The following is a 25,393-nucleotide window of genomic DNA, read 5'->3' as shown; positions in this document are numbered from 1 at the left end:
AAGGTCCTGAGAAGGTAAAGAAGTCAAATTGGGGCGGGTTATATGCCAAACTGAAAACGAAGAAGGTCCGTTTTATGATGGCAAACACTCCATTTAATCCTAACTTTGATAGTTTTTTTAAAGTTCATACAAGGGGGATCCCTGATGGATCAGCGGTTTAGCGCTGCCTGCAGCCCAGGGTGTGATCCTGGAGACCCGGGATCGAGTCCCACGTCGGGCTCCCTGCATGGAGCCTGCTTCTCCCTCTGCCTGTGTCTCTGCCTCTCTCTCTCTCTCTCTCTCTCTCTCTCTCTCTCTCTCATCTCATGAATGAATAAATAAATAAATAAAATCTTTAAAAAAAAATAAAGCTCATACAAAATTCATACAATATTCCTATAGTCCCTGTCCCCATTTATAAAATTGTATTTTCCTTATGAAAGATCAATCTAAGGGGACCTCCTGGTCTACTCTCCTTTTGTGGCAGGCCCTAGAAAGAAGCTGGCTTTCAAGCGTATCGAAGGAGGCTGTTAAAAGGCTTCATAGCAACTGCAAAGTCTATTCATGCTTGAAACTGCGCTCAAGTAAAGAGCTAGCAATTACCATCCCATTCTGGACGTTCTGGATCCTCAAACTTGATCCTTAAAACGGCTCCAGCATGACCCATACTGCCAAAGAGTTCAAAGATGTGACTAGACAGTCCAAGCTGCTAAAAGTTGCTAAGCCCCGGGATTTTTCAACACATGGTGAATTCTCAAGACAAACACTTGCTCCCTCCTGTTAGCCGGAGGTAAAACCTCACTAGGTGAAAAAGCAGCTTGCTATCTGAATCACTAGTGGTCTTCAGGTGTAGGCTTGAAGGTTAAACATAGAAAGGTTAACAGAGAGTTTTCCCCATTCCTAGAAAAACTTAGAGCTACGGTTCAAGTGTTAACAGAACGAATTTGTCACTTTCAGTAAGTGTTTATAGAGCAACACTCAGCGCATAACTCCAGGAGCACAGTCACCAAGGCTGGAGAATAAATTAGACACAATTAATGTGTGAGATGAATTGATTAAATAAGATGTAAGGACACATAAAGTTACTAAAACACTGTCCTACCAACCAAGAATACATTTGGTTACATTTTGAAAAAAATTCTCATTTACCTGCCACAATTCTGAGAGAGTGAGTCTGGATTAAGCACAAATCATAGGCAAGGGTTGTAAACAAAAGACTACAGTGGGCCTAACTATTCTAAAATATTTCCCCAAAACATCAAGCACGTGGAAAATTCTGTTTTGATTTCAAGTACCGTCTAAATATTTAAACTCACCAGCCCCAGATTACGCATGAATTCTCATATCATTAAAAATATTACTTTTTTTAAAACTTCAAGACACTTCTCTTCTTCACAACACAAACTCAAAAAACTAAAGGGATAAGTAGTTTTCACCAAAAATTTTAACTAATTGGAACGTTCACAGGCAGCAAAGCCGACCAGGCGTCAGAAATAACACTGGTCTTCCAACAACTGCTTCCCTGGATGTGTCCGGAGTTTGTCTCTTTACTTGTAAGTACATAGAGCCCTGGAGCAATACAGAACACCGAGGGCAGGACGGTACTCACTTTTCAATCTCAATACCAAGCGGATTGGCAGGACGCAGAGACAACGGGGGAATTCCTTTATTCCTGTCCGTACGCATATCGTAGTAATTCATTTCATCAACCCACACCGCAGACTGATCCAAAAGACCTACCAAAAGGAGAAGCATATCCTTAATAAGACAGAAACTAAGCCTTTCCCTACTGTTTCACTTTTTAAAGACCAAATCCAAAGTGCACACTAAGTTTGCTTTTGAGAAATTCAACAGCACAAAGGCTGTTTTCTTTCTTCCTTCTTTCTTTCTTTCTTTTTTCTTTCTTTCTTTCTTTCTTTCTTTCTTTCTTTCTTTTTCTTTTTAATGGCTGGCGGCTTGATTAAAAACACTAAGAACCTATTAGAAGGCAAATATAACACCTGTCGGTTCATGGTCTCACTGTACAATATTCAATACAGAAGGCAGACTAAGGCTCTGAGGAAAATCTCTGTATTCTTCCAATATATTTTACAAACAATAAACAGCAAAATTAATTTGGTAATTTCAACAAATATCCACCGGTTCCTCTTATAAAGGAATCAGTCAAATACTTTCCAGGAAATGCATGGCTTGTGTAATGGAAAGGACTAGGATCTCGGGAAACACGGGCAGACCCTGTGAACAGACTACGATCCCTGAAAACGGTCCCTCTTCTATGTGACCGGAGTTCTTCGTCACTTACTTGGCGTAGGCCGCGCAGCCTCAGTGCCTCTAACAGAAAATGGGCCAAGGGCCAGTGGGCACAGGGGCAGCTGGAGCTGTGAAACAGGGACTTGCTCCCGGGCAACTCCCAGCTGGGTGGCCCTTCGTGAGCCTCAAATGTCAGCACCTCCAGTCCTGCCAGAAGGCAACGGGGGCTCTGTGCGAGGCTACGCTCAAGTCAACGCACTCTGAAGGGAGGTTCTGTGAGCCCTGCCTGAGTCTCTACCGTGTGCTAGGACTTGGGCAGGATGTGTTAGAACAAGATTAAAACCTTCAAATAAGTTGCCTTTATCAGCTGTACAAATACGATATTAGACATGGCTGGATTCTGGCAAAAATGTTTTAAGTTCCTCCAGAAAACTGGTAACAAGTTCCTGCTACAATTTTCAGGTTTTGAAGATGTTCAATAAAAATGAGTAAATAAAAACAGGGATATTATGTACGTGCATATATATGCAGACACACGTATGTATGTGTGTGTCTATGTGTATTTACGTAGTCATGAAATTCCATTTTGTATTGTCCCATGAATTCATTTATTAAAAAAAAAAAAGTCTAGGAATTTAAGGAAGACAATGCTGTGAAAAGGCTCTAAGCTCTAGGTTAGAAAACAAAAAGAATCTGCAAAATCATTTCCTTTTCAGTATAAGAGAGAAGTACAGCCTGGGCTTCACTCTGCCTGTGGTATTCCTACAGGATACAAACATCCATCGAGTACCAACCACGTACAAGACGTCACAGGACCGCCAAGACCAATGGCAGTGCAGTCTTGTGTAAGGGTCTATCCTAAGCACCCTACATTCACGCTCTAACTCATTTAATCCCACGAGGTAGGTAATACTGTTGTTTCACTTTTACCCACAAAAAAAAAAAAAAAGTGCAGTTGCACAGCCTGTGGCACTGAAGCCCAGACGAGTCTGGCTCCTCTGACCAAGCTCTCCCCGCCCCTAGTATGAGGAAGCAGGTGCTAAGGGCCTAGAAAGGACACTGAAAGCGCTACAGGATACCGAGAGTCCTGCTTCCCATGTGGGGAGCTAAACCCACATTGTGCTCAGGCAACACTTGTCCTGGCCTCGAACGATGGAGCAAATGAAGGAAACGGGAGCATCATTGGATATTAGATGCCCCTGCTGCTGACTCCTGCCAAATGAGGAGGAATTTTACCTCAAATCTCGACCGCATAATAGAAAGAAACGCAATTACTGTGTTCAAGATCAAGGAGCCCAAACTGGCAAAGCAAATGCCTAAGAAACAGACTTGGTCAAGAATTTAGGACGGGGTTCTCTCGTGATCACCATCCTCGGGCTTCCATGTTACCTCAGCAAGCTGCCTTTCCAAAAGTAATGCAAATGCTAACCAATACCCCATTCCTGTCAAAATAAACACTAGCTAAGTGAAGGAGATGTGAGACGAGCTAAGTTTTCACACAAATCTACCAGTTTCAGACTTTAAAAGACAAAGCCCACTTTCACTTTCCTCTTTAAAAATAAAAAGATGATACCTATTTTTTCAGGTTTCAGCAGCTTGAAAGACACTGTTGAGGTTCCTCTGCCCCCGGACTTGGTCGTGACAATAATGTCCCCTTTGTCATTTTTAGCTTGTCCCACTCGACATACTATCTTGCTCGCAGACATCCATTCTGCCGTCAGGAGACAATTATGCCCACAGATTGTCAGACCTGAAAACAAAAGCACGCACATAACAAAGTCCAAGAGAACAAAGTCGAGATCTTAGATGTGTCTGTTACATGAAAAGACAATCCTTCAGGCCTTTTCCACGAGTGAGAAATAAATCTAGAAGTAACATTTCCTCTTCAGTACTGACCTCTACCACTGAACATGCCCAGTCTCTGTGTCTCTATTGATTTTTGTCTAATCTTTTTCCTCTAATTTTTAAGACTTCTTTAGATTACATTTAAGTTTCTTCAAACATTGATAGAATTAAAACATTATGACCATGGGATCCCTGGGTGGCTCAGTGGTTCAGTGCCTGCCTTCAGCCCAGGGCATGATCCTGGGGTCCCAGGATCGAGTCCCACCTCGGGCTCCCTGCATGAAGCCTGCTTCTCCCTCTGCCTCTCTATGTCTATCATAAATAAATAAAATCTTAAAAAAAAAAAAAAAAAACCATGATGACCATGATAATCATGTGCAGGCCTTCCAGATTCCTCAGCCTGTGAGAATCTTACATTGCTTTCATGAATTTTAGAAGGGAAATTATTGTTATCATTAGGAATCGACATTAGGATATAAAATCCTGAAGTGTACTGCAAACGCATTTGTCATTCCCTCAAAACACACTTCTCTATCTTCCTGAAAACAATCTGCACTTCCTTTTCCTGGCACTTACTTTTCAGCTCTCCACGGTACACACGGGGGGTGCCTCGAGCACAGCCTGCAGGCCGGGAAGCCGGTGGCTCCTCTCCTCCACCTGGAACCCCCGAAGTCCCCGCAGCCCCAGGGTCTCCCCAGAGCCGCCGCCCCCAGGAGCAGCCAGCAGCCCCAGACATACACTCAGGCCTGGAGGCCCCGGGCCTGATACCGCGGAAACGTCACAGCCCAGGCAGCGCCCACCAGGGAGGCAGGGCCCGCTGCAGCGCCGAGACCTGGCCCCGAACCGGCACCACCGCAAGCACAGGCCGCCCGCTCCCACGGACCCTCTCCTGGTAGCTTCCACTTCCACAAAACAGAACGTAATAAATATTTTTGGAAAAAATAATCTAAAATGTATGCGGTAAATCCCAGACACGTCACACTTTCTTTTCTCATTAGTTAACCTTCTATACTGCTCAGCAGTCCAGTGTGGCAATTACATTTTTTTCCCAGATACGAGGAATACCTCGACTAATGTCAAATTCCGTTGAAAAAAGGTAGGCAGGGATTCAAGTCATCTTTTGTTACAACTTAAAACACTATTTAGTAAGAATGTTATGTTAACCACAGAGTAATAAATACAGCTACATTTTAAACATGCATTTATTGAAATAATGAATTTCAGACATTTCCTAAAACAGCCATTATTTATACATGGATGGAATTCTGTCTTTTTAGCAACAGCATTTAAAGGATTCTTCAGGACTAAGGTTTCTGTTGGTTTTTTAAAATGTATAATGATATTTACACATTTTAAAATGCATTTGTAATTCAAATTATTTTTTCAAAATGGGAGTGTCTTTGCTATCTTTCCTGAAAATCCATTTTGCTTTGAAAAAAAGTCAACTATTTAAGAGATTGATAGCACTCCTCTCCATCTTCAAGATAAGCACTGTGTTAACACTTCAATGAATATTTGCTCAAGTAAGGTTTATGCATATATAAACCAGTCTATGTATTTCTTAAATGATGGAAAAGGTTTTGATTAATATACTAAACAGTGCTGGTGTTATAGATGGCAGGTGTTTTGATGTCACTCTAGGTTAATACATTAGCTTAATACTTTAAAATTTTATGATATCAAAAAGATTCTTGTGATTTTAAATATTAACTCATTTCAGAAAACAAAACCAAAAAAAAAAAACAACCCAACAATGAATATCAGGACTTAACACCATTCCTAATAGAGGTTCTCTGCTAGAGAACAACCTTATGACTAAAACTGAGGAATGGGAGATTTCCAATATATAGACAAGAAGCCTTAAAAGCACGTTCAGATGAGCAAAAATAAAGGATACCCATGACAGTACAAGCTGGAAAAAAAAAAAAAAAACTACCCAGCACAATAGTTTATTCATGCTATCAGGGTTTCTCTGATTTAATAGCTGCTCTGCATTTTAACTAAAAAAAATTAATAATCACCATTTATTTGAAACAAAGATTCAAACGGATCATTTTAAATGCCATAAAAATTAAATAAGATCATAAGACTGATATCTTAATTTCTAAAGCACAGTTTTGCTAAGTTACTGCAAACTAAGAAATCTGCTTCATAAAATATAATAACATATTTAACTTATAGAATTTCAAATAAACTGTTTTTATAATGTTTCACTTGGCTAGTATAGATATCATTTGAGCTAAAAACACTCAAATTATTTAGCAGATTGAGTTTGCTTTTTTAAAAAAATGGTTTCTTGGCAATACATAGGCAGGTTGAAAGCTGAACTAGCAAGGTTTATAGAAGTATACACACTTAGTCAAATAAGAATAGCATTGCCTGAGGCTAAAGCAAGATTAAAATTTACATAGACTAATAACTGTCATGTTGGGAGCTCCAGTTAAAATGCAGGACATAGGACATAGCTTCCATCTGTATGGTTTACTTCCATGCATTCTAGGGACTTTTCTACTTTGGATAAAGAAAAACTTAGAATGAGCTATGTCAAAAACCAAGACATAGGATTAGATAAAACTATCTTCATAAGAATAACTAAAGTTTTATTTACTGAAGGATCAAAAACTATGGCTAGAGAAAACAATATAAAATAAGACATTTAAATAACGCCGTGAAAAGAATTAGCTGGGAAGTGCAAAACTCATTTATTTAGCATAGTGCCGAGTTCCACTTCATTTTCTGTTTTCCAAGGCTTTCCAAATGACCAAAAAACAATCTGTCAACCTGCACCAATAATGCAAGAAAAATAAGTTCCAACTCGTAATCTCCAATACTTCACCAACGGGTCCCTCAAATTAAGAAGAGTCAAAAGAATGTCTGAATCCAAATAAGTTTATACAGTAATTGGGATATATGTTCAGTAGCATATACTGAAGTCTCTTCCTCATTCTGAATGCATCTCTATTCTGACTGTATCTCAGAGTTCACAGGAAAATAATCCTAACTGACCAATAATATTTATAATTTGCTCTCTATCCTGGATGTACCTGATACTCGTTTGTATTTTGGAAAAAGAGTGATTAGGCTCCATCTTTAGAGACTGAGACACAGCAGTCCAGAGCAATTTTTTTAAGTTCTAAGGGAGATTAAGACAAGCCAAGGTATATATCCCAATGTTTGTAGCAATATTATCTACAATAGCTAAATTATGGAAATGTCCAACGACTGATGAATGGATAAAGATGTGTACAAATGTGTATGTTATATATGCATATGTGTGTACGTACAAATATACATCCATACCCATATAATGGAATATTACTGAGCCATAAAAAGAATGAAATCCTGCCATTTACAATGACATGGATGGAGCTAGAGGGTATTATGCTAAATGAAATAAGTCAGTCAAAGACAAATACCATATGACTCCACTCATATGTGGAATTTAAGAAAAAATATAAACAAGAATAGGGGGATAAAAGAGTGGCAAATGAAGAAACAGACTTAACTATAGAGAACAAACTAAAGGTTACCAGAGGGGACGTTGGTGGGTGGATGGGTTAAATAGGTGATGGGGGGGAGGGGCAGCCCAGGTGGCTCAGCAGTTTAGTGCCGCCTTCAGTCCAGGGCCTGATCCTAGAGACCCAGGATTGAGGCCCACATCGGGCTCCCTGCATGGAGCCTGCTTCTCCCTCTGCCTGTGTCTCTACCTCTCTCTCATTCTGTGTCTCTCATGAATAAATAAATAAAATCTTAAAAAAAAAAAAAAATAGGTGATGGGGATTAAGGAGTGCACTCCGGATGAGCACCAGGTGTTGTATAGAAGTGCTGAATCACTAAATTGTTCACCTGAAATGAACATTATACTGTATGCTAACTAAGTGGAATTAAAAAAAAAAAAAAAAAAAACTTAAAAAAAAAAAAAGACAAGCCAAGGATGGGAACCACTGACAAACATGAATGCTTAAATAATCAGCAGTAAAAACTCTCCATGTTATAGGGTAGGGGTGAGAGGCGACAGACACTATACAAATGAATAATGAATATGTAAAAATATATATGGTAGAAAAGAAATTGAAGAAAAACCTTTTCCTAAAATAAATAAATAATTAAAAAATAAATATATTTATACAGTGCCAACTGGATACACAGTATGCATGTCCCTGAACTTACAAAGATTTCAAAAAAATAAACAGATCCTAAAAACTAATTTAGCTTACTATAAACATATAAATATTAGGGGAGCCTAAATAAAAAGATAGATTAGCATGGGTGGGAATTACTTTGAAGAGCTTTTTTTTTGGCTGAAAATCTCAAGTTACTATTTGTATTTCAGATTCATGATGGTGCTCTCACCCATGATGGAGCATAATATGGCAGAGAAAAGGGAATAAGGTTCACAGGCCTTGGTAAAAATACGCACCTGATCAGAGTGGACAGTTTCTTCCAGGTGGAGTGAGGATAAGAGCCAAGTGGTACTGAGAGCTCCAAGAGATAGAGTTTAGATTTGATTTGAAGAGCAAGAAGGAAAAGAAGAGGTATAATCCACAGAGCACCACAGAATACAGACGGTTGTAGACGAGGGGGAAAGCTGAAGTGAGCAAATAGAGCTAGGACGCTCTTGGGTAATCAAAGCAGGAGAGAGCAAAGCTGAGGAAACGGAGGCAAATCTCAGCTGTGGGAAACTTTCTGAACAACTTGGTGAAAAGCAAGTTAGACGAGATTTGATAAAATAATGATTTTAAACAGAAAAGCCAGAACAAATAACTCTTTCATCTTCATTCAGATCATTCTGTACAGACCATAATGTTGTCTTTCTATCACCTTGTCTCAACTGCCCACAATAAAAAGGCATTTACCTTAGAAACATAGTTCTTGCTCTTACCTATGAGGTCAGTTGGGCCAGTCCCCAGGTTTTCTCCTCTAATTGTGACCTTTGTCCACGGTATTCCTTCATTTGGAGAGATGCCTGTCACTAGAGGGGGTTGTCGTGATCGGGACATTGTACTTTGTGGAGCAAACTGGAGATCTAGTTACAGAAGCAATCTGTTGAAAAAGAAAGAAAACGATTAGTGACAACTGAAATAAGCATTAGCTAAAAACACAAGAATGCTACACATTCAGTACCAAAACATAAAAAGTATGCTTAAACATATAGTTCGAAATTTTTTAGCTGGCATTGAGTTTATCTGCCAACATCTACTGAACACTGAATTTATCAAGGACACTGCAACTAGTACTGTGGGGGGAAATGTCAGAAAAATAACAGACAACTAAGCCCTTGGTCCTGGAACTTTCAATATAATGACAGAACCTAATGTCACCATTTAGCTCCAAGCCTACACCTGCTTAATCCCAAAAATACAGTAGAAACTAGTCTACTCTCAAAGCTGTTAAAGGAAGATGTCCTGATTAATCATGTCATAAAAATTAAAATACATTTATACTCCATAGGTATACTGAACTTCACTTTATTTTTCTATTCTCTTTTTTAATGTGGTCAAATCAATATATTGACATTTTTATAAAACCTAGAATGTAGTCATATAGGCAAAAGTAAGAATTTGCCAACTATTCTGAGTATATAGCACAGCTGGTAAAGGTGTAGTTTCTAAGGTCAAATACATCTGTATTCAAGGCCCGGTGCTCCAATTTACCAATTCTGTTTTAAACCTTCTGTTTTCATACAGGGAAAATGGCCCTAATAATAATAGAACCTTTCCAAAGTTACACTTACGGTTACATAGGATAAATCCTAGCAAAGCACAGTACCTAGCAAGTAGTAGGCAACAAATAAATAATAAAACCTCACTAATAAACCCCCACAGAGCTCCTCAATTGCTCAAAGTTTCAGATGCCCTAGAAGATGACGGCAAGGTTCAGAGCAAAACAGCAAGAACTTGCTGGTTATCTCAATCTTAACATACTGAGAAATTAGACACCCTGGCCTCTGCCTTCACCATACAGTCAGCAGGAGATCAGTAGTTCAGTCTCTGAAGAAGCCAGACAGAAGAATATCAGGAATCAGGATAGCAGACAGAGTAAGGGTGATGAAGTGTCAACCTGCAGAGCCACGTATGGGACTACTTGGGCCTCTTCCTCCTCTGCTCTTCTACCTCTGTCAGCAAGGTCTGTGCCCACCCTGCCCAACCCCACCTTGTCTGAATAAGGAGATTATTATTCTCTGGAGAAATTGAAGGGAAAAAAGGTCCTCCCCCCTCAAAAAAAGGGGGGGGACCCCTGGGTGGCTCAGCGGTTTAGCACCTGCCCTTGGCCCAGGGCGCGATCCTGGAGTCCTGGGATCGAGTCCCACATCAGGCTCCCTGCATGGAGCCTGCTTCTCCCTCCTCCTGTGTCTCTGCCTCTGCCTCTCCCTCTCTCTCTCTCTCTCTCTGTGTCTATCATAAATAAATAAATAAATAAATAAATAAATAAATAAATAAATAAATAAATAAATAAATCTATCTATCTATCTATCTATCTTAAAAAAAAAAAAAGACCTCCTTGCAATCATATCACCCAATGGAAAAGCCACTTACAAAGAAACTCTGCCCATACACAAACTAAACATATCAGCTATCCCCAGACTCTAAAACATACAAGGACAGCCAAAGACTATGTAAGATGGTCGAGGAAAATATATGAGAGAGATGGAAGTGAGATAAACAAAAAAATCCAGAGGAAACAGAAATAAAGCAGGTGTAACAGGCTAAATTGCATCCCCTAAAAAATATTATGTTGCAGTTCTAAACCTAGGACCTCAGAATATGACAGTATTTAAGAGATCAGGCCTTTAAAGAAGTCATTAAAGTAAAATGAGTTCTTATAAGTGGGACCTAATTGAATATGACTGGTGTCTTTATAAGAAAAGGAAATTAGGATACAGACACACACTAGGAAGACTGTGAGGACACAGGGAGAGGTCAGCTATCTACAAGCCAAAAAGACAGACCTCAGAAGGACCAACTCTCAAGATAATGGCAGATTAGACAAAGAATCTGGAAATGTGGATGCCAGAAGAGAGACTTAAAGGAGTTTGGGGTATATATAATAAAGGTTGTTTTTACTGACCTTTACCCTGTTTCTGGGAAACTCAAAATCCAAGAAGTGTCTTTGTTATTCATGAGACTTCAATATCATATGTATGTAATATTCATGACCCCCCAATATAATACTCCTGACAATTCAATGTCATATGTAGGTAATATTCATGACCACTCCACATCCGGAAGAGCAACCATGAGATTAGAGGGTTGGGGTTCTGAAGCACATGACATCAGTTTGGCCTCTTCTGGAAAAGGGGGATAGGCCAGGAGACTGAGTTCAATCTCGCCGCCAATGAGGCCATGCCTGTGTAACTTAGCACAACTAAAATAGCAAATTGACAACAACAAAAAACAAAGCACCAGAAAGACATTACCATTCACCCAGTAAACCAAATGAGACAACTCAAGTTATCTTGAACACCTCTCCTTCTCTATCCCAACTCTGGAATCAAACAATCAAAATCTTTGTCAGAATCCAAAGTCATCTGTTCCTCTCAGTTCTATTGTTGCTTGCCTAGTTAAGACCTTCATCTTCTCTCCGTGGATACTGAAACAGACTTTGCTTTTATTTTAAAGATTTTACTTACCTATTCATGAGAGACACAGAGAGAGAGAGAGAGAGGCAGAGACACAGGCAGAGGGAGAAGCAGGCTCCATGCAGAGAGCCCAATGTAGGACTGGATCCCAGGTCTGCAGGATCAGGCCCTGGGCCGAAGGCAGGCGCTAAACCGCTGAGCCACCGGGCTGCCCCTGAAACAGACTTCTAACTGGTACTCTGGCCCTATATTCTCTCCACTATAATCCACTCTCACCAAACACCAGTTAATTATCTAAAATACACATCTTATCAACATCTCCCCAGATTTTGAGAAAAAAAATCCCATGCCACCCTCAATCTTAGAAGTCTCCAGTGCCCACAAAATCCTTACCGTTTTATTACAACCTGTCACAACTAGATTGATTATTCTGTACTTCCTACTTCGCCTTCAATCATTTCCTGCATTCATCTGTTACTAACCATATAAGCCCATTCACCTTTTATGAATCATCAGGTACTTTTATGCCTTCATGATTTCATTTATCTTGTGTTGACTAAATAGAAAGTCTTCCAAAGTTTGTTAAATCCTTACCAACACTTCAAGGTCAATGTTAAATGTGACCTTCTCTAAAACAGTCTCTTGATCCCTCTTCTATGGTGCTTCTGATACATAGTTCTAAACTTCACTGTGATAAATCTTAGATACCATGTTTATGTCTCCTCTTTGAAAACATAAGATGTTTAATCAACTCTATACCCCCAATGCCTGTCAGTACACTAACTGACACAAAATAAAAATGCCATATGACTGCTGAAAGAAGTCACATAAATGTTTTCGGAATATTTCATGGTATCAGGGTTTCAGTGGAATTAGAATAAGACACAGAAGAAATACAAGGAGAATACAGACAGGGAGCTATTAGGTATATACATGCAAAAAACTTTTTGAATTCAAAAGACATTTGTATATAACAGCATTAAAAAGGATAAAATACTCAGGAATAAATTTTACAAAAGAAGTGCAAACCTCGTACTTTGAAAACCACAAGACAACACTGCTGAAAAAAATTAAAAACCTAAGTAAATGGATAGGAAGACAAAATATTGTTAAGATGACAATACTCCTCAAGTTGATCTACAAATAAACTGCAAACCCCAGCAAATTCTTGACAATTTTTGCAGAAACTGACAAACTGATCATACAATACTATAGAAATGGAAAGGACCCAGAAGAGCCAGAGGAATCTTTAAATAGAGGAACAAGGTTGGAGGATTCACATTTCTTGATTTCAAAACTTACTACAAAGCTATAAAAATCAAGAACAGTGTGATACTGGCCTAAGGAAAGATGGAATAGATCAATGGAATAGACTTGCAAATCCAGAAATAAAACCTTACAAATATAGTCAATTGATTTTTGAACAACACAGAAAAAATATTCTTTTTAACAAACATTGCTAGGACAACTTGACAACCATATGTAAAAATCTGCAGTTGGATCCTTTCCTTATAACATATATAAAAATTTACTCTAAACATAGTATAGACCTAAATGTACAAGATGAAACTATAAAACTTTTTGAAGAAAACACAGAAGTAAGCCTTTATGATCTTGGGTTAGGCAAACCTTTCTTAGCTATAACACAAAAGGAACAAAAGGAAAAAAAGAGATAAACCAGACTTGGTCAAAAGCAAAAACCTTTGTGCTTCAAAGGACATCATCAAAGGTGAAAAAGACAACCCATAGGAGAAAACATTTGCAAATAGTGTATGAGAAACTTATACCCAGAATATATAAAGAATAATTACAACTCATTGCAAAAGCAAATAACACAATTTAAAAATGGGAAAGAATCTACATAGACTTTCTTGCAACAAAGATACCAAAAGTCCAATAAAGATATGAAAAGATGCTCAAGGACATTAGCCAAGGAAAAGCAAATCAAACCCACAATGAAATGCCACCTTGTACCCACTAGGAGGCTATAATCAAAAAGGCAAAAAATAATGTGTTGGCAATGAGGTAGAAAATTAGAACCACTGTGCATTGCAGGGGGGAACATAAAAGGTACAGACACTCTGGAAAGCAGCTTGGCAGTTCCACAAGAGGTTAAACAAAGAGTTAATATACAATTCATTGATTCCACTCCTGAGTATCTAACCAAGTGAAATGAAAACATATGTACACATAAAAACGTGCCCATGAATGTTCAAAGTAGCATTATTATGTAAAATCAAAAAGTGGAATCAACGCAGTATTATGTAAACTGATGAGGAGGAGGAGGCAAGATAGAGGAAGAGCGGGGTCCTCCACTCACCTGGTCCCACCAACTTACCTAGATAACTTTCAAAACATCCTGAACACCTACGACTCTGACCTGAGATGTAAAGAGAACAGCTGGGATGCTAAAGTGAGAAAAGTGATCAGGTCTGACAAGGTAGGAAGGTTAAGCAGAAAGGTGGGGGAGGCGCGCCAGGCAAACCTGGCCCAAAGGGGAACCGCCACCAGCCGGGCAAACACCCAACCCTGGAAATCCCAGGCAGGAGAGCCCAGCGCTGGAACTTTAAAAATCCACGCCTGAGTCTTCCCTGACTGAAAAGTCCTTGGCAGGGAAATAGGGCACAATCACAGGAGGGGCAGTGAAGCCTCAATATTCCCAGAAACACTATAAGAGGAGGGGTGGGCGGGAGAAAGCTCACCACAGACCATGGTCCGAGCTCCAGAAAGGGCTGGAGTGCAGCCCTCGGGGCATTTGGGAGAAGCCAGTGGGTTGTGCGGCGGCTCCACAGGTCCTGTTAACCTAGAGCCCAATAACGGACTGAGGCAGCTGTCCTCCGTTCCCTTCGGGAGAGGCTACACGGAGTGGCACAGGCCCCTCCATCAGAGGGGGCAGAAGGAGACAAATCCGGGTGACCTCTGTTTACCCAGGGGCCGGCAGAAACAGGGAGGACACAGGAAAGCAAGAACTCTCCTGCCACTGGACGCCCTGCAAGCTGTGCAGATCAGTGCACCCACTGTCCCCAGGAGCACCTAGGCCACTGCGGACTGGGACACTGAGGTTCAGTACTCTCAGGGAGCTCTTGGCTGCAGAGCTGGAGATCTGGCTGCTGCCATTTTTTTTCTTTTTTTTCTCTTGGAAGAGGCAGGGCCTCTAGGGAAAAAGGCCTCATGGGATAAAAAGCTCATAATCACCGGTACCTGGCAAGGTGTGGGGCATCCCTGCCGAAGCACACACACCTGAGAATCAGCACAGCAGGCCCCTCCCCAGAAGAACTGCTGGAAGAACAGGGGAAGACCAAGTTTACTGACCAAGCAGTACTAGAAAGCTCCAGGACTGAGGGAAAATAGTACATTGAATGAGAGGGTTTTCTTTCATTACAATTCGTTTTTATTTCATATTAAAAATTTCTAATATATTTTTCTTTTCCTGCCTTAACTACAATATTTTACCAACTCTTCATTTTTAAGGTTTTTCCTTTTTGAATTTCATATTTCTACAAATACATGTCTTATATATATTCTTCATTTTTTGATGCCTTCAACATATTGAATTTAATTTTGGTAGATATACGAGTTATACTTTTGGGTTTTGTTTTTTTCTGTCTCATTTTGTTGTATAACAGTGGAAATTAGTAACTTCTAACACATGGACCAAAATACAGACAGAAAGAAATGTAACACCAGGGTGGCTCATTCTGTAACACTATATTGCTCCTTTCCATTCTACCCTCCTCTTTTAACTTATGTTTCTGTGGTTGATGTTAGGTCTCTATATAAATTTTGCTGGTTTATATAAATTTGGAATTGATCACCATCTAACATACAGAAAAAATACACTCTGAACCAAGAGGATGACCCTCTAGGTCTCTTTAGGGACTATATTCTCTATCACCATTTCCTCACCACCCCCTTTCTTTGTTTTTGTTTTTCTTTTTTGATTCTTACTATTTCATTTTAAAATTTGTTTTTGACTTTAGAGGTCCTTTTCTCAGGAAATTGAAGGAGTCATCAAAAACCTCCGAAGACACAAAAGTCCAGGGCCAGATGGCTTCCCGGGGGAATTCTATCAAATGTTTAAAGAAGAAACAATACCTATTCTGCTAAAGCTGTTCTGAAAGATAGAAAGGGACAGAATACTTCCAAACTCATTCTCTGAGGACAGCATTACCTTGATCCCAAAACCAGACAAAGACCCCACCAAAAAAGAGAATTACAGACCATTACCCTGATGAACATGGATGCAAAAATTCTCAACAAGATACTAGCCAATAGGATCCAACTGTACATAAAGAGGATTATTCACCACGAACAAGTGGGATTTATCCCCAGGATACAAAGGTGGTTCAACACTCATAATACAATCAACGTGATAGATCACATCAACAAGAGAAAAAAACAAGAACCATAGGATTCTCTTAAGAGATGCAGAGAAAGCATCTGACAAAATACAGCATCCATTCCCGATCAAAACGCTTCAGAGTGTAGAAATAGAGGCAACATTCCTCAGCATCTTAAAAGCCACTATGAAAAGCCCACAGCAAATATCATTCTCAATGGGAAAAACTGAAGGATGCCTGGGTGGCTTAGGGGTTGAGCATCTGCCTTCGGCTCAGGGAGCCTCGGGATCAAGTACCATATTGGGCACCCTGCAGGAAGCCTGCTTCTCTCTCTGCTTATGTCTCTGGCTCTCTCTGTGTGTCTCTCATGAATAAATAAATAAAATCCTAAAAAAAAAAAAAATACAGGGAAAAACGAGGAGACGGGATGTCCACTCTCACCACTGTTATTCAACATAGTACTAGAAGTCCCAGCCTCAGCAATCAGACAACAAAAAGAAATAAAAGGCATTCAAACTGGCAAAGAGAAATCAAACTCTCCCTCTTCAAAGATGACATGATATTGTATATATAAAACCCAAAAGACTCCACCTCAAGATTCCTAGAACTCATACAGCAATTCGGCAGTGTGGCAGGATACAAAATTAATACCCAGAAATCAGTGGCATTTCTATCCACTAACAATGAGACTGAAGAAAGAGAAATTAAGGAGTCAATCCTATTTACAATTGCACCAAAAAGCATAAGATACCAAGGAATAAACCTAACCAAAGAGGTAAAGGATCTCTACCCTAAAAACTACAGAACACTTCTGAAATAAATTGAGGAAGACAAAAGGGAGGGAAAAACATTTCATGCTTGTGGATTGGAAGTATTAATATTGTGAAAATGTCTATGTTACCCAGAGCAATGTACACATTCAATGCAATCCCTATCAGAATACCATGGACTTTCTTCAGAGAGTTGGAACAAATCATCTTAAGATTTCTGTGGAATCAGAAAAGACCCCGAATAGCCAGGGGAATATTGAAAAAGAAAACCAGAGCCAGGGGCCTCACAATGCCAGATTTCAGGTTGTGCTACAAAGCTGTGGTCATCAAGACAGTGTGGTCCTGGCACAAACACAGACACACAGATCAATGGAACAGAATAGAGAGCCCAGAAGTGGACCCTCAACTCTATGGTCAACTAATATTCGACAAAGCGGGAAAGACTCTCCACTGGAAAAAGGACAGTCTCTTCAATGAATGGTGCTGGGAACATTGGACATCCACGTGCAGAGGAATGAAACTAGACCACTCTCTTGCACCATACACAAAGATAAACTCAAAATGGATGAAAGATCTAAATGTGAGACAAGAATCCATCAAAATCCTAGAGGAGAACACAGGCAACACCCTTGTTGAACTTGGCCACAGTAACTTCTTGCAAGATACATCCATGAAGGCAAGAGAAACAAGCAAAAATGAACTATTGGGACTTCATCAAGATAAAAAGCTTCTGCACAGCAAAGGATACAGTCAACAAAACTAAAAGACAACCTACAGAATGGGAGAAGATATTTGCAGATGACGTATCAGATAAAGGGCTAGTTTCCAAGATCTATAGAGAACTTGCTAAACTCAACAGCAAAGAAACAAACAATCCAATCATGAAATGGGCAAAAGATATGAACAGAAATCTCACAGAGGAAGACATAGACATGGCCAACATGCACATGAGAAAATGCTCCGCATCACTGGCTATCAGAGAAATACACATCAAAACCACCATGAGATCTCACCTCCCACCAGTGAGAATGGGGAAAATTAACAAGATGGGAAACAACACATGTTGGAGAGGATGTGGAGAAAGGGGAACCGTCCTGCACAGTTGGTGGGAATGTGACCTGGTGCAGCCACTCTGGAAAACTACGGAGGTTCTTCAAAGAGTTAAAAATAGACCTGCCCTACGACCCAGCAATTGCACTGCTGAGGATTTACCCCAAAGATACAGATGCAGTGAAACGCCAGGACACCTGCACCCCAATGTTTCTAGCAGCAATGTCCACAATAGCCAGACTGTGGAAGGAGCCTCGGTGTCCATCGACAGATGATGGATAAAGAAGATGCGGTCTATGTATACAATGGAATATTCCTCAGCCATTAGAAACGACAAATACCCACCATCTGCTTCAATGTGGATGGAACTGCAGGGGATTATGCTGAGTGAAGTTAAGTCAACCGGAGAAGGACAATCATCGTACCCTTTCATTCATTCAGGGAATGTAAGAAATAGTGAAACGGATTAAAGGGGAAAGGAGGGAAAATAAATGGGAAAAATTAGAGAGGGAGACAGACCATGAGAGACTCCTAACTCTAGAAAATGAACAAGGGGTAGTGGAAGGGGAGGTGGGCAGGGGGGTGGGGGTGACTGGGTGCCAGGCACTGAGGGGGGCACTTGATGGGGTGAGCACTGGGTGTTATATGTTGCAAAATTAATTTAAATAATTAATTTAAAAATAAATAAACTGATGAATTATAAAGTAAAATGTGGTACATCCACAGAATGGTGTATCATTTGGCATGAAGAAAAAAAAAATTAGTACTATCCTGTGCTTCAAAATGTCTCGCCCTTGAAAACATACTAAGTTAAGGAACCATATACTGTATAATCCCATTTATATATAAATATCTGAAATAGACTAATCTATGGATACAAAAGGAGTTGCCTAGGACTGGAGAGGGGAGATCTGAAGAATTGGAATGACTTACTGATACATTCACACTTTTCAGTAGTGATCAAAATTCTAAAGCTGATCCTGGTAATGGTTGCACCACCATGTGACTATGATAAAAATCACTGATTTTTTTCACTTTAAGTAGGTAAGCTATATGGTATACAAATAAATATATTTTGTTTTTTTAAGATTTTTTATTTATTTATGATAGACATAGAGAGAGAAAGAGAGAGAGAGAGAGAGAGAGAGAGAGAGAGAGAGAGAGGCAGACACAGGCAGAGGGAGAGGGAGAGGCAGGCTCCATGAAGGAGCCCGAGGTGGGACTCGATCCCGGGACTCCAGGATCGCATCCCGGGCCAAAGGCAGGCGCTAAACCGCTGAGCCACCCAGGGATCCCAAATAAATCTATTTTAAAAAGACAACTGAAAAAAATGTCTTCAGATAGTAAGTTTAGAGAGGAATACAATGGTTACTATTTTTGTTAGGATTTTCTGAGAATTTCAAAATCATTCAGTACACACAGATATTAAATACTTGGTTTTCATCTGAAAGAATACCCCAGTCTACTTAGCATAGAGCAGCTAAAGGGATGAAGCTTTAAGCTAACAGAACAGCCAGAAAGAGAGGAACAGGGGCGTCTGGGTGGCACAGTTTGTTAAGCGTTTGACTCTTGGTTTTGGCTCAGGGCATGATCTCAGGGTTGTGAGATCGAGACATGAAACAGGCTTTCAGCTGGGTGAGGAGTCTGCTTGAGATTCTCTCTTCTTCCTCTGCTCTTCCTGCTTGTGCATACACTCTTTCTCTCTAAAATAAGTACATCTTGAAAGAAGGAAAGGAAAGGAAAGGAAAGGAAAGGAAAGGAAAGGAAAGGAAAGGAAAGGAAAGGAAAGGAAAGGAAAGGAAAGGAAAGGAAAGGAAAAGAAAGGAAAGGAGAAAGAGGAAAGAGAAAGGGAAAGAGGGAAGGGAAGAGGGAAGGGAAAAGGGAAAGAGACAGGGAAAAGAAAGAAGAAAGAAAAGAAAAGAAGAAAAGAAAAGAAAAGAAAAAGAAAAGAAAAGAAAAGAAAAGAAAAGAAAAGAAAAAAGTCCTAGATTAGAGGGAGACACAGATGCAGAAAAAATATTACTGAAACCCCTGGCTCATCTCTGAACTGCACATGTGTAGGATGCATAGGAGAGACTCCAAGTAAAAAGTAGAGGGCAACAGCTTAAAGAATGAAAGAAGTAAGCAGTGATTTCAGTTGCTGCCCACCACAGGGGAGACAAGAGTTTGAAATCTGAATCCAGTCAAATTTAAAATATCTGTTAAAAACAGAAAAAAAAAAAAAAAAGAAAAAGAAAACAAAGCCAACACTCTTCAGAAGAATAGAACAGATTCCAACATCTCTAAAATGTAATATCCATATACCTAGGATATAATAAAAATGACTGGACTCATTTAAAAAATGTGAAAGATGAGACACCTGGGTGGCTCAGCAGTTGAGCATCTGCCTTCAGTCCAGGGCGTGATCCTAGAGCCCGGGGACCTAGTCCTATACCATGTTCCCCACAGGGACCCTGCTTCTCCCTCTGCCTGTGTCTCTGACACTCTCTCTCTCTCTCTCTCTCTCTCTCTCTCTGTGGGTCTTTCATAAATAAATACTAAAATCTTAAAAAAAAGAAATCATAAAAACAAATATAAAATGGATATTCTAGAATATTCTAGAACTGAAATGTACAATATCTGAAATGAAAAATACACTGAGTTGAACAGAAAATAGTTGAAGAAACAGTGTACATGAACATAAATCAAAAAACAATACAGTATAAAGAACAGGAAAAAGAAAAAGAACAGAGATTCAATGGCCTACGGAAAATATCAAACACTCTGGTTTGAGTGGATTCTCAGAAGGAGAAAATAGAGAGAACGGAGCAGAAAATAATGCTTCATGAAAAAAATGGGTGAAATTTCCCCAAATTCATTGAAAGCTGCTATTTTTTAGATACAGCAATCACCAGGCAAGACAAATACAAAGAAAATCACACCTAGACATACTGAAGTCTAACTGCTAAAAATCAAGGAGAAAACCTTAAAAGCAGATAGAAAAAGTGACATATAAATAAGAATGACAGTATGATGATGACTTCTAATCAGAAAAATTAAAGGTCAAAAGACAAATGAAACATCCTTAAAGTGCTTAAAGGAATTTTTAAGAAGTCACAAATGGAGGTTTTTAAAAAGGAATTTTGTGCTGTTGGGAAAACTGAATAGCCATACAGAAAAAAAGTGAAACTAGATCCCTATCTTACACTATACATAAAAAATGAACTTAAAGTAGATTAAAGATTTAGACATAAGATCTGAAACTGTAAAACTCATACAAGAAAACATAGGATGTAAGATTCTTGACACTTGTCTAGGTAATGCTATTTTTTGGAATTTCACACAAAAAACAAAAGCAACAAGAGCAAAAATAAACAAGTGTAACTACATCAAACTAAAAAGCTTCTGCACTCCAAAGGAAACCAATAAAATCAAGACAACTTATGGATGGGAAAAAATGTTTGTAAACCCTATAACCAATAAGGGGTTAACACCCAAAACAATAGAAGGAACTCGTACACCTCAAAAGCAAAAAACAGAAAAACAAACAAAAAAACAACCCAACAACCCAAGTTAAAAAATGGGCTGAGGATCTGAATAGACATCTTTCCAAAGAAGACATAGAAATGACCAAAAAGAACATGAAAATGTGCTCAAAGTGACTAATCATGAGGGAAATACAAATCAAAACCACAATGAGACTGTCGCCTCACACCTGTTAGGATGCCTATTATCAAAAAGACAAGACATAAGAAATGCTGGTTATAGTGAAAAGGGAGTGTTTTTACACTGCTGGTAGGAATTTAAATTGGTACAGCCACTATGGAAAACAGCATGGAGGTTCCTTAAGAAATTAAAAATAGTTTTTCACAATGGGTTTGCCACCAGAACAGAAGTGTCATGAAACCACTGCTAAATCCAAGCCAAGATGGGTAAGGAAAAGACTTACTCTATCACCATCATCATTAGACACTTAGATTTGGGCAAGTCTACCACTGCTAGTCATCTGATTTACAAAAGTGGTAATCATAAGGATATTTGAAAAGAAGCCTACTGAGATAAGAAATAGTTCCTTCAAGTGTGCCTGGATCTTGGATGAACTGGAAGTTGAATGTGAGCATGGTATCACCACCTCTCTGTGGAAATCTGAGACCAGCAAGTGTTATGTGACCATCACTGATGCCCTAACAACACAAAGAGATCTTACCAAAACAAAAGAAATGAACAAAAATATGATTACAGGCATATGTCAGGGCAACTGTGCTGTCCTAGTTACTGCTGCTGGTGTTAATGAACTTGAAGCAGGTGTCTTCAAAAATGGGAATGATGAGGGACAGAAGCAGAAAAGTGTTCACCTTTAGCCTGGAATGCTGACCTACAGCCTGCACAGTTCTAATAAGGATCGAATGCATGCTGCTTGCTACTTTCTTAAACAATCTCATGACTGCCTGGTAAATCTCACCAATAGGTAAGCACCAGAGAAATCTTGCAAAAAATAGTTTTACAAGCAGAAATTCGAAGAAACATTTATGATCTAATACTCTCTGTACATCCCCTCCCCCTGAGCACTAAGCATATAACCACCGGCTTCATCCATCAAAAGTACAGCTCTTTCTGTCCCCATGCTACTTGAATAAATTTACTAAGTTTCACCATAAAACTCCTCAAGAATTCTTTCTTGACCATCACACTCAATGATCCCACAACAGGATGACCCATGAGCATGCCTTTTTGGCTTACACTTACAACTAGTGTGAAACAACTAGTTATTGGTAAAATGGATTCCTCTGAGCCACCCTACAGACAGAAGAGGTATGAAGAAATTAATTAAGTCAGCACATACATTAAGAAAACTGGCTACAGCCCCTACAAACAGTAGCATTTGTGCAAATTTCTAGTTGGAATAATGAAAACATGCCTTGGTTCAAAGGATGGAAAACAGGGGATCTCTCGGTGGCTCAGCGGTTTTGCACCTGCCTTTGGCCCAGGGCATGATCCTGGAGTCCCGGGATCAAGTCCCACGTCGGGCTCCCTGTATGGAGCCTGCTTCTCCCTCCTCCTGTGTCTCTGCCTCTCTCTCTCTCTCTCTCTATCATAAATAAATAAATGAATACATCTTTAAAAAAAAAAAGGATGGAAAACAATCCTTAAAGATGGCAATGTCGGTGGAACCACACTGCTTGACGCTCTAAATTCTCTCCTACAACCAACTTATCCAACTGACAAACACCAGCATCTGTCCCTCCCCATAGGACATCTATGAAGTTAGCAGTATTAGTTCTGTCCCTAGAGGTTCCCTCTCCCTCTGCTCCTCCCCCTGCTCATGTGCATGTCCATGCCCACATTCCCTCTCTCTCCCAAATAAATAACATCTTTAAAAATAAAAAAAAAATAAAATGATGCTTAATGAAGAAACAAATTTTTAAAGAAACTTTCATATGATGAAGCAATCTACTTCTGGACATACAGCCCAACAAAACAAAATCATCATCTCAAAGAGATGCATGTACTATCATGTTCATTATTCACAATAGCCACAGGTTGGAAATAACCTAAGTGACCCTCAGTGATGAATGGATAAAGAAAATGTAACATGCACTTACAATGGATTATTATTTAGAAAAGAAGGGAATCTTGCCATTTGTGGCAACATGGATAATACTGGAGAACATTATGCTAAGTGAAATAAGCCAGAAGGAGAAAGACAAACATCACATGGTATCGTTCACATGTGGAACTTAAAAAGAAAAAAACTTTTTAAAGGCTAACTCAAAAAAAAAAAAAAAATTAAAAAAAAAAAGGCTAACTCACAGAAACAGAGTAAAATGATAGTTGTTAGGGGTCATGGGGTAGGGGAATTGGGGAAAAGACAGTAAAAGGATACAAACTTTCAGTTACAAATAAGGTCTAAGGGTCAATGGTGATCACAGTTGGTAATACTATATTGTATAACAGAAACTTGCTAAGAGAATAGAACTTAAGTGCTTTCACCAAAAAAAATTTAAAACCGGTAAATATGTGAGGTAATAAATGTGTAGATCTACCTAACTGTGGAATGTATATAATATCACAAAGTATATAATAATCAAATCACCATGCTGTACACCTTAAGTATAATTTTATCAGTTATATACTTCAATAAAACAGGCAAAATTTAAAAAAGCAATAAAATTGGTTATTTCAAATAAAGGAACCTCACTGGCAATAAATCCATATGATAAGAAATGCTGAAGGAATTTCTTCAATCTGAAGTTGGAATGACACCACATAGTAATTTGGAAGATTTCATAATGAGAAAAGGATGAATTCATCAGGACATAACCATCTATAAACTGTGTGTATACCCTAGTAATACAGCTTCAAACACATGAAACAAATGCTGAGTTAAAGAGTGGCAGAAATCCACAATCATGGTTACGTATTTTAATACACTCTTTAAATAGGGGCACCCGGGTAGCTCAGTTGGTTAAGCATCTGAGTCTTGACTTTGGCTTAGGTCATGATCTCAAGGTCCTAAGATCAAGTCCCACATCAGGCTCTGTGCTGCGCATGGAACTTGCCTATGTTCTCTCTTTCCTTCTCCCAGTGCCCTGCCCCCCAGCCCCTTCCCTCACTGGCATGTCCATATACAATAAATAAATAAATAAATAAATAAATAAATAAATAAATAAATAAATAAATAAAACAGTTAAACAAAAATTTGTAAAGCTATAGAATATATGAACAATACTACTGATCATGTTGGCCTAAATGACATTTACCAAAGCTCCTTTTCAAGTGTTTCAAGAATGTTCACCAAGATAAGACTATATGGTAGGCCATAAAGTAAGTCACAATGAATTCCAAAGACTGAAATTCCAAAGACCACAAAAGAATTAAATTAGAAAGCTAGAGCAATACAATATTGAGAAAAGTAAACAAGTATTTGGAAATTAAATAACACAAATAAGCTAATAGTCAAAAAAAATAATGAAGAGGGAAATAGAAATTTGAACTGAATGTTAATGAAAATATCATCAGGAACTCCTGGGTGGCTCAGTGGTTGAGCGTCTGCCTTTGGCCCAGGGCATGATCCTGGAGTTCTAGGATTGAGTCCCACATCAGATTCCCCACAGGGAGCCTGCTTCTCCCTCTGCCTGTGTACTCTGCCTCTCTCTCTGTGTTTGTCATGAATAAATAAATAAAATCTTAAAAAAAAAAATAAAGAAATCTTAAAATATATATATACATATATTACATATACATATATAATCATATATACACATATACAATATATATAATATGTATAATATATACATATATATATAATCAAATTTGTGAGATGTAGCCAAAGCAGTGCTTTAAAAGCTTATATTATAATAAGAGGACAAATATTAAAATTAAGGATATATGTTTCCACATTAAGAAATGAGAAAAGGCAAAAAGCTAACTAAACACAAAGGTACTGGGAAGAAGAACAAAGGAAGTAGAATAAGGAAAATAACAAAGACTGGTAATCAAAAACAAACAAAAAAAAGAGAGAGAGAAAATAAAAAGAATCAAGAAAAAATTCTAAAACCAGAACCCTCTGCAAAAATTAACCAATAAACCCTAGCAAAGTT

The 25,393-nt window shown here is 38.9% G+C and overlaps 1 protein-coding gene across 4 annotated transcripts in view; it reads right to left on the bottom strand.

Annotated features, from left to right (window-relative positions):
- Positions 1–25,393, bottom strand: part of EXOC2 (exocyst complex component 2) — a 225,791-nt gene that overhangs the window by 159,533 nt on the left and 40,865 nt on the right. For all 4 annotated transcript variants that reach the window (XM_055322773.1, XM_055322774.1, XM_055322775.1 and 1 more), the window contains 3 exons: positions 8,957–9,117; positions 3,803–3,979; positions 1,589–1,715 (listed from right to left, as the gene is read on the bottom strand). In XM_055322773.1, the coding sequence (XP_055178748.1) occupies positions 1,589–1,715; positions 3,803–3,979; positions 8,957–9,074 (422 nt within the window). In that variant the 5' untranslated portion in view covers positions 9,075–9,117. Of the gene's footprint in view, positions 1–1,588; positions 1,716–3,802; positions 3,980–8,956; positions 9,118–25,393 lie in introns of those variants that run through there.

The sequence above is a fragment of the Nyctereutes procyonoides genome, unplaced genomic scaffold (genome assembly GCF_905146905.1).
Source record: "Nyctereutes procyonoides isolate TBG_1078 unplaced genomic scaffold, NYPRO_anot_genome, whole genome shotgun sequence".
Classification (NCBI taxonomy): domain Eukaryota; kingdom Metazoa; phylum Chordata; class Mammalia; order Carnivora; family Canidae; genus Nyctereutes; species Nyctereutes procyonoides.
Note: the sequence above shows the minus strand (reverse complement) of the source record. Positions and strands in the feature narration are given on the sequence as shown.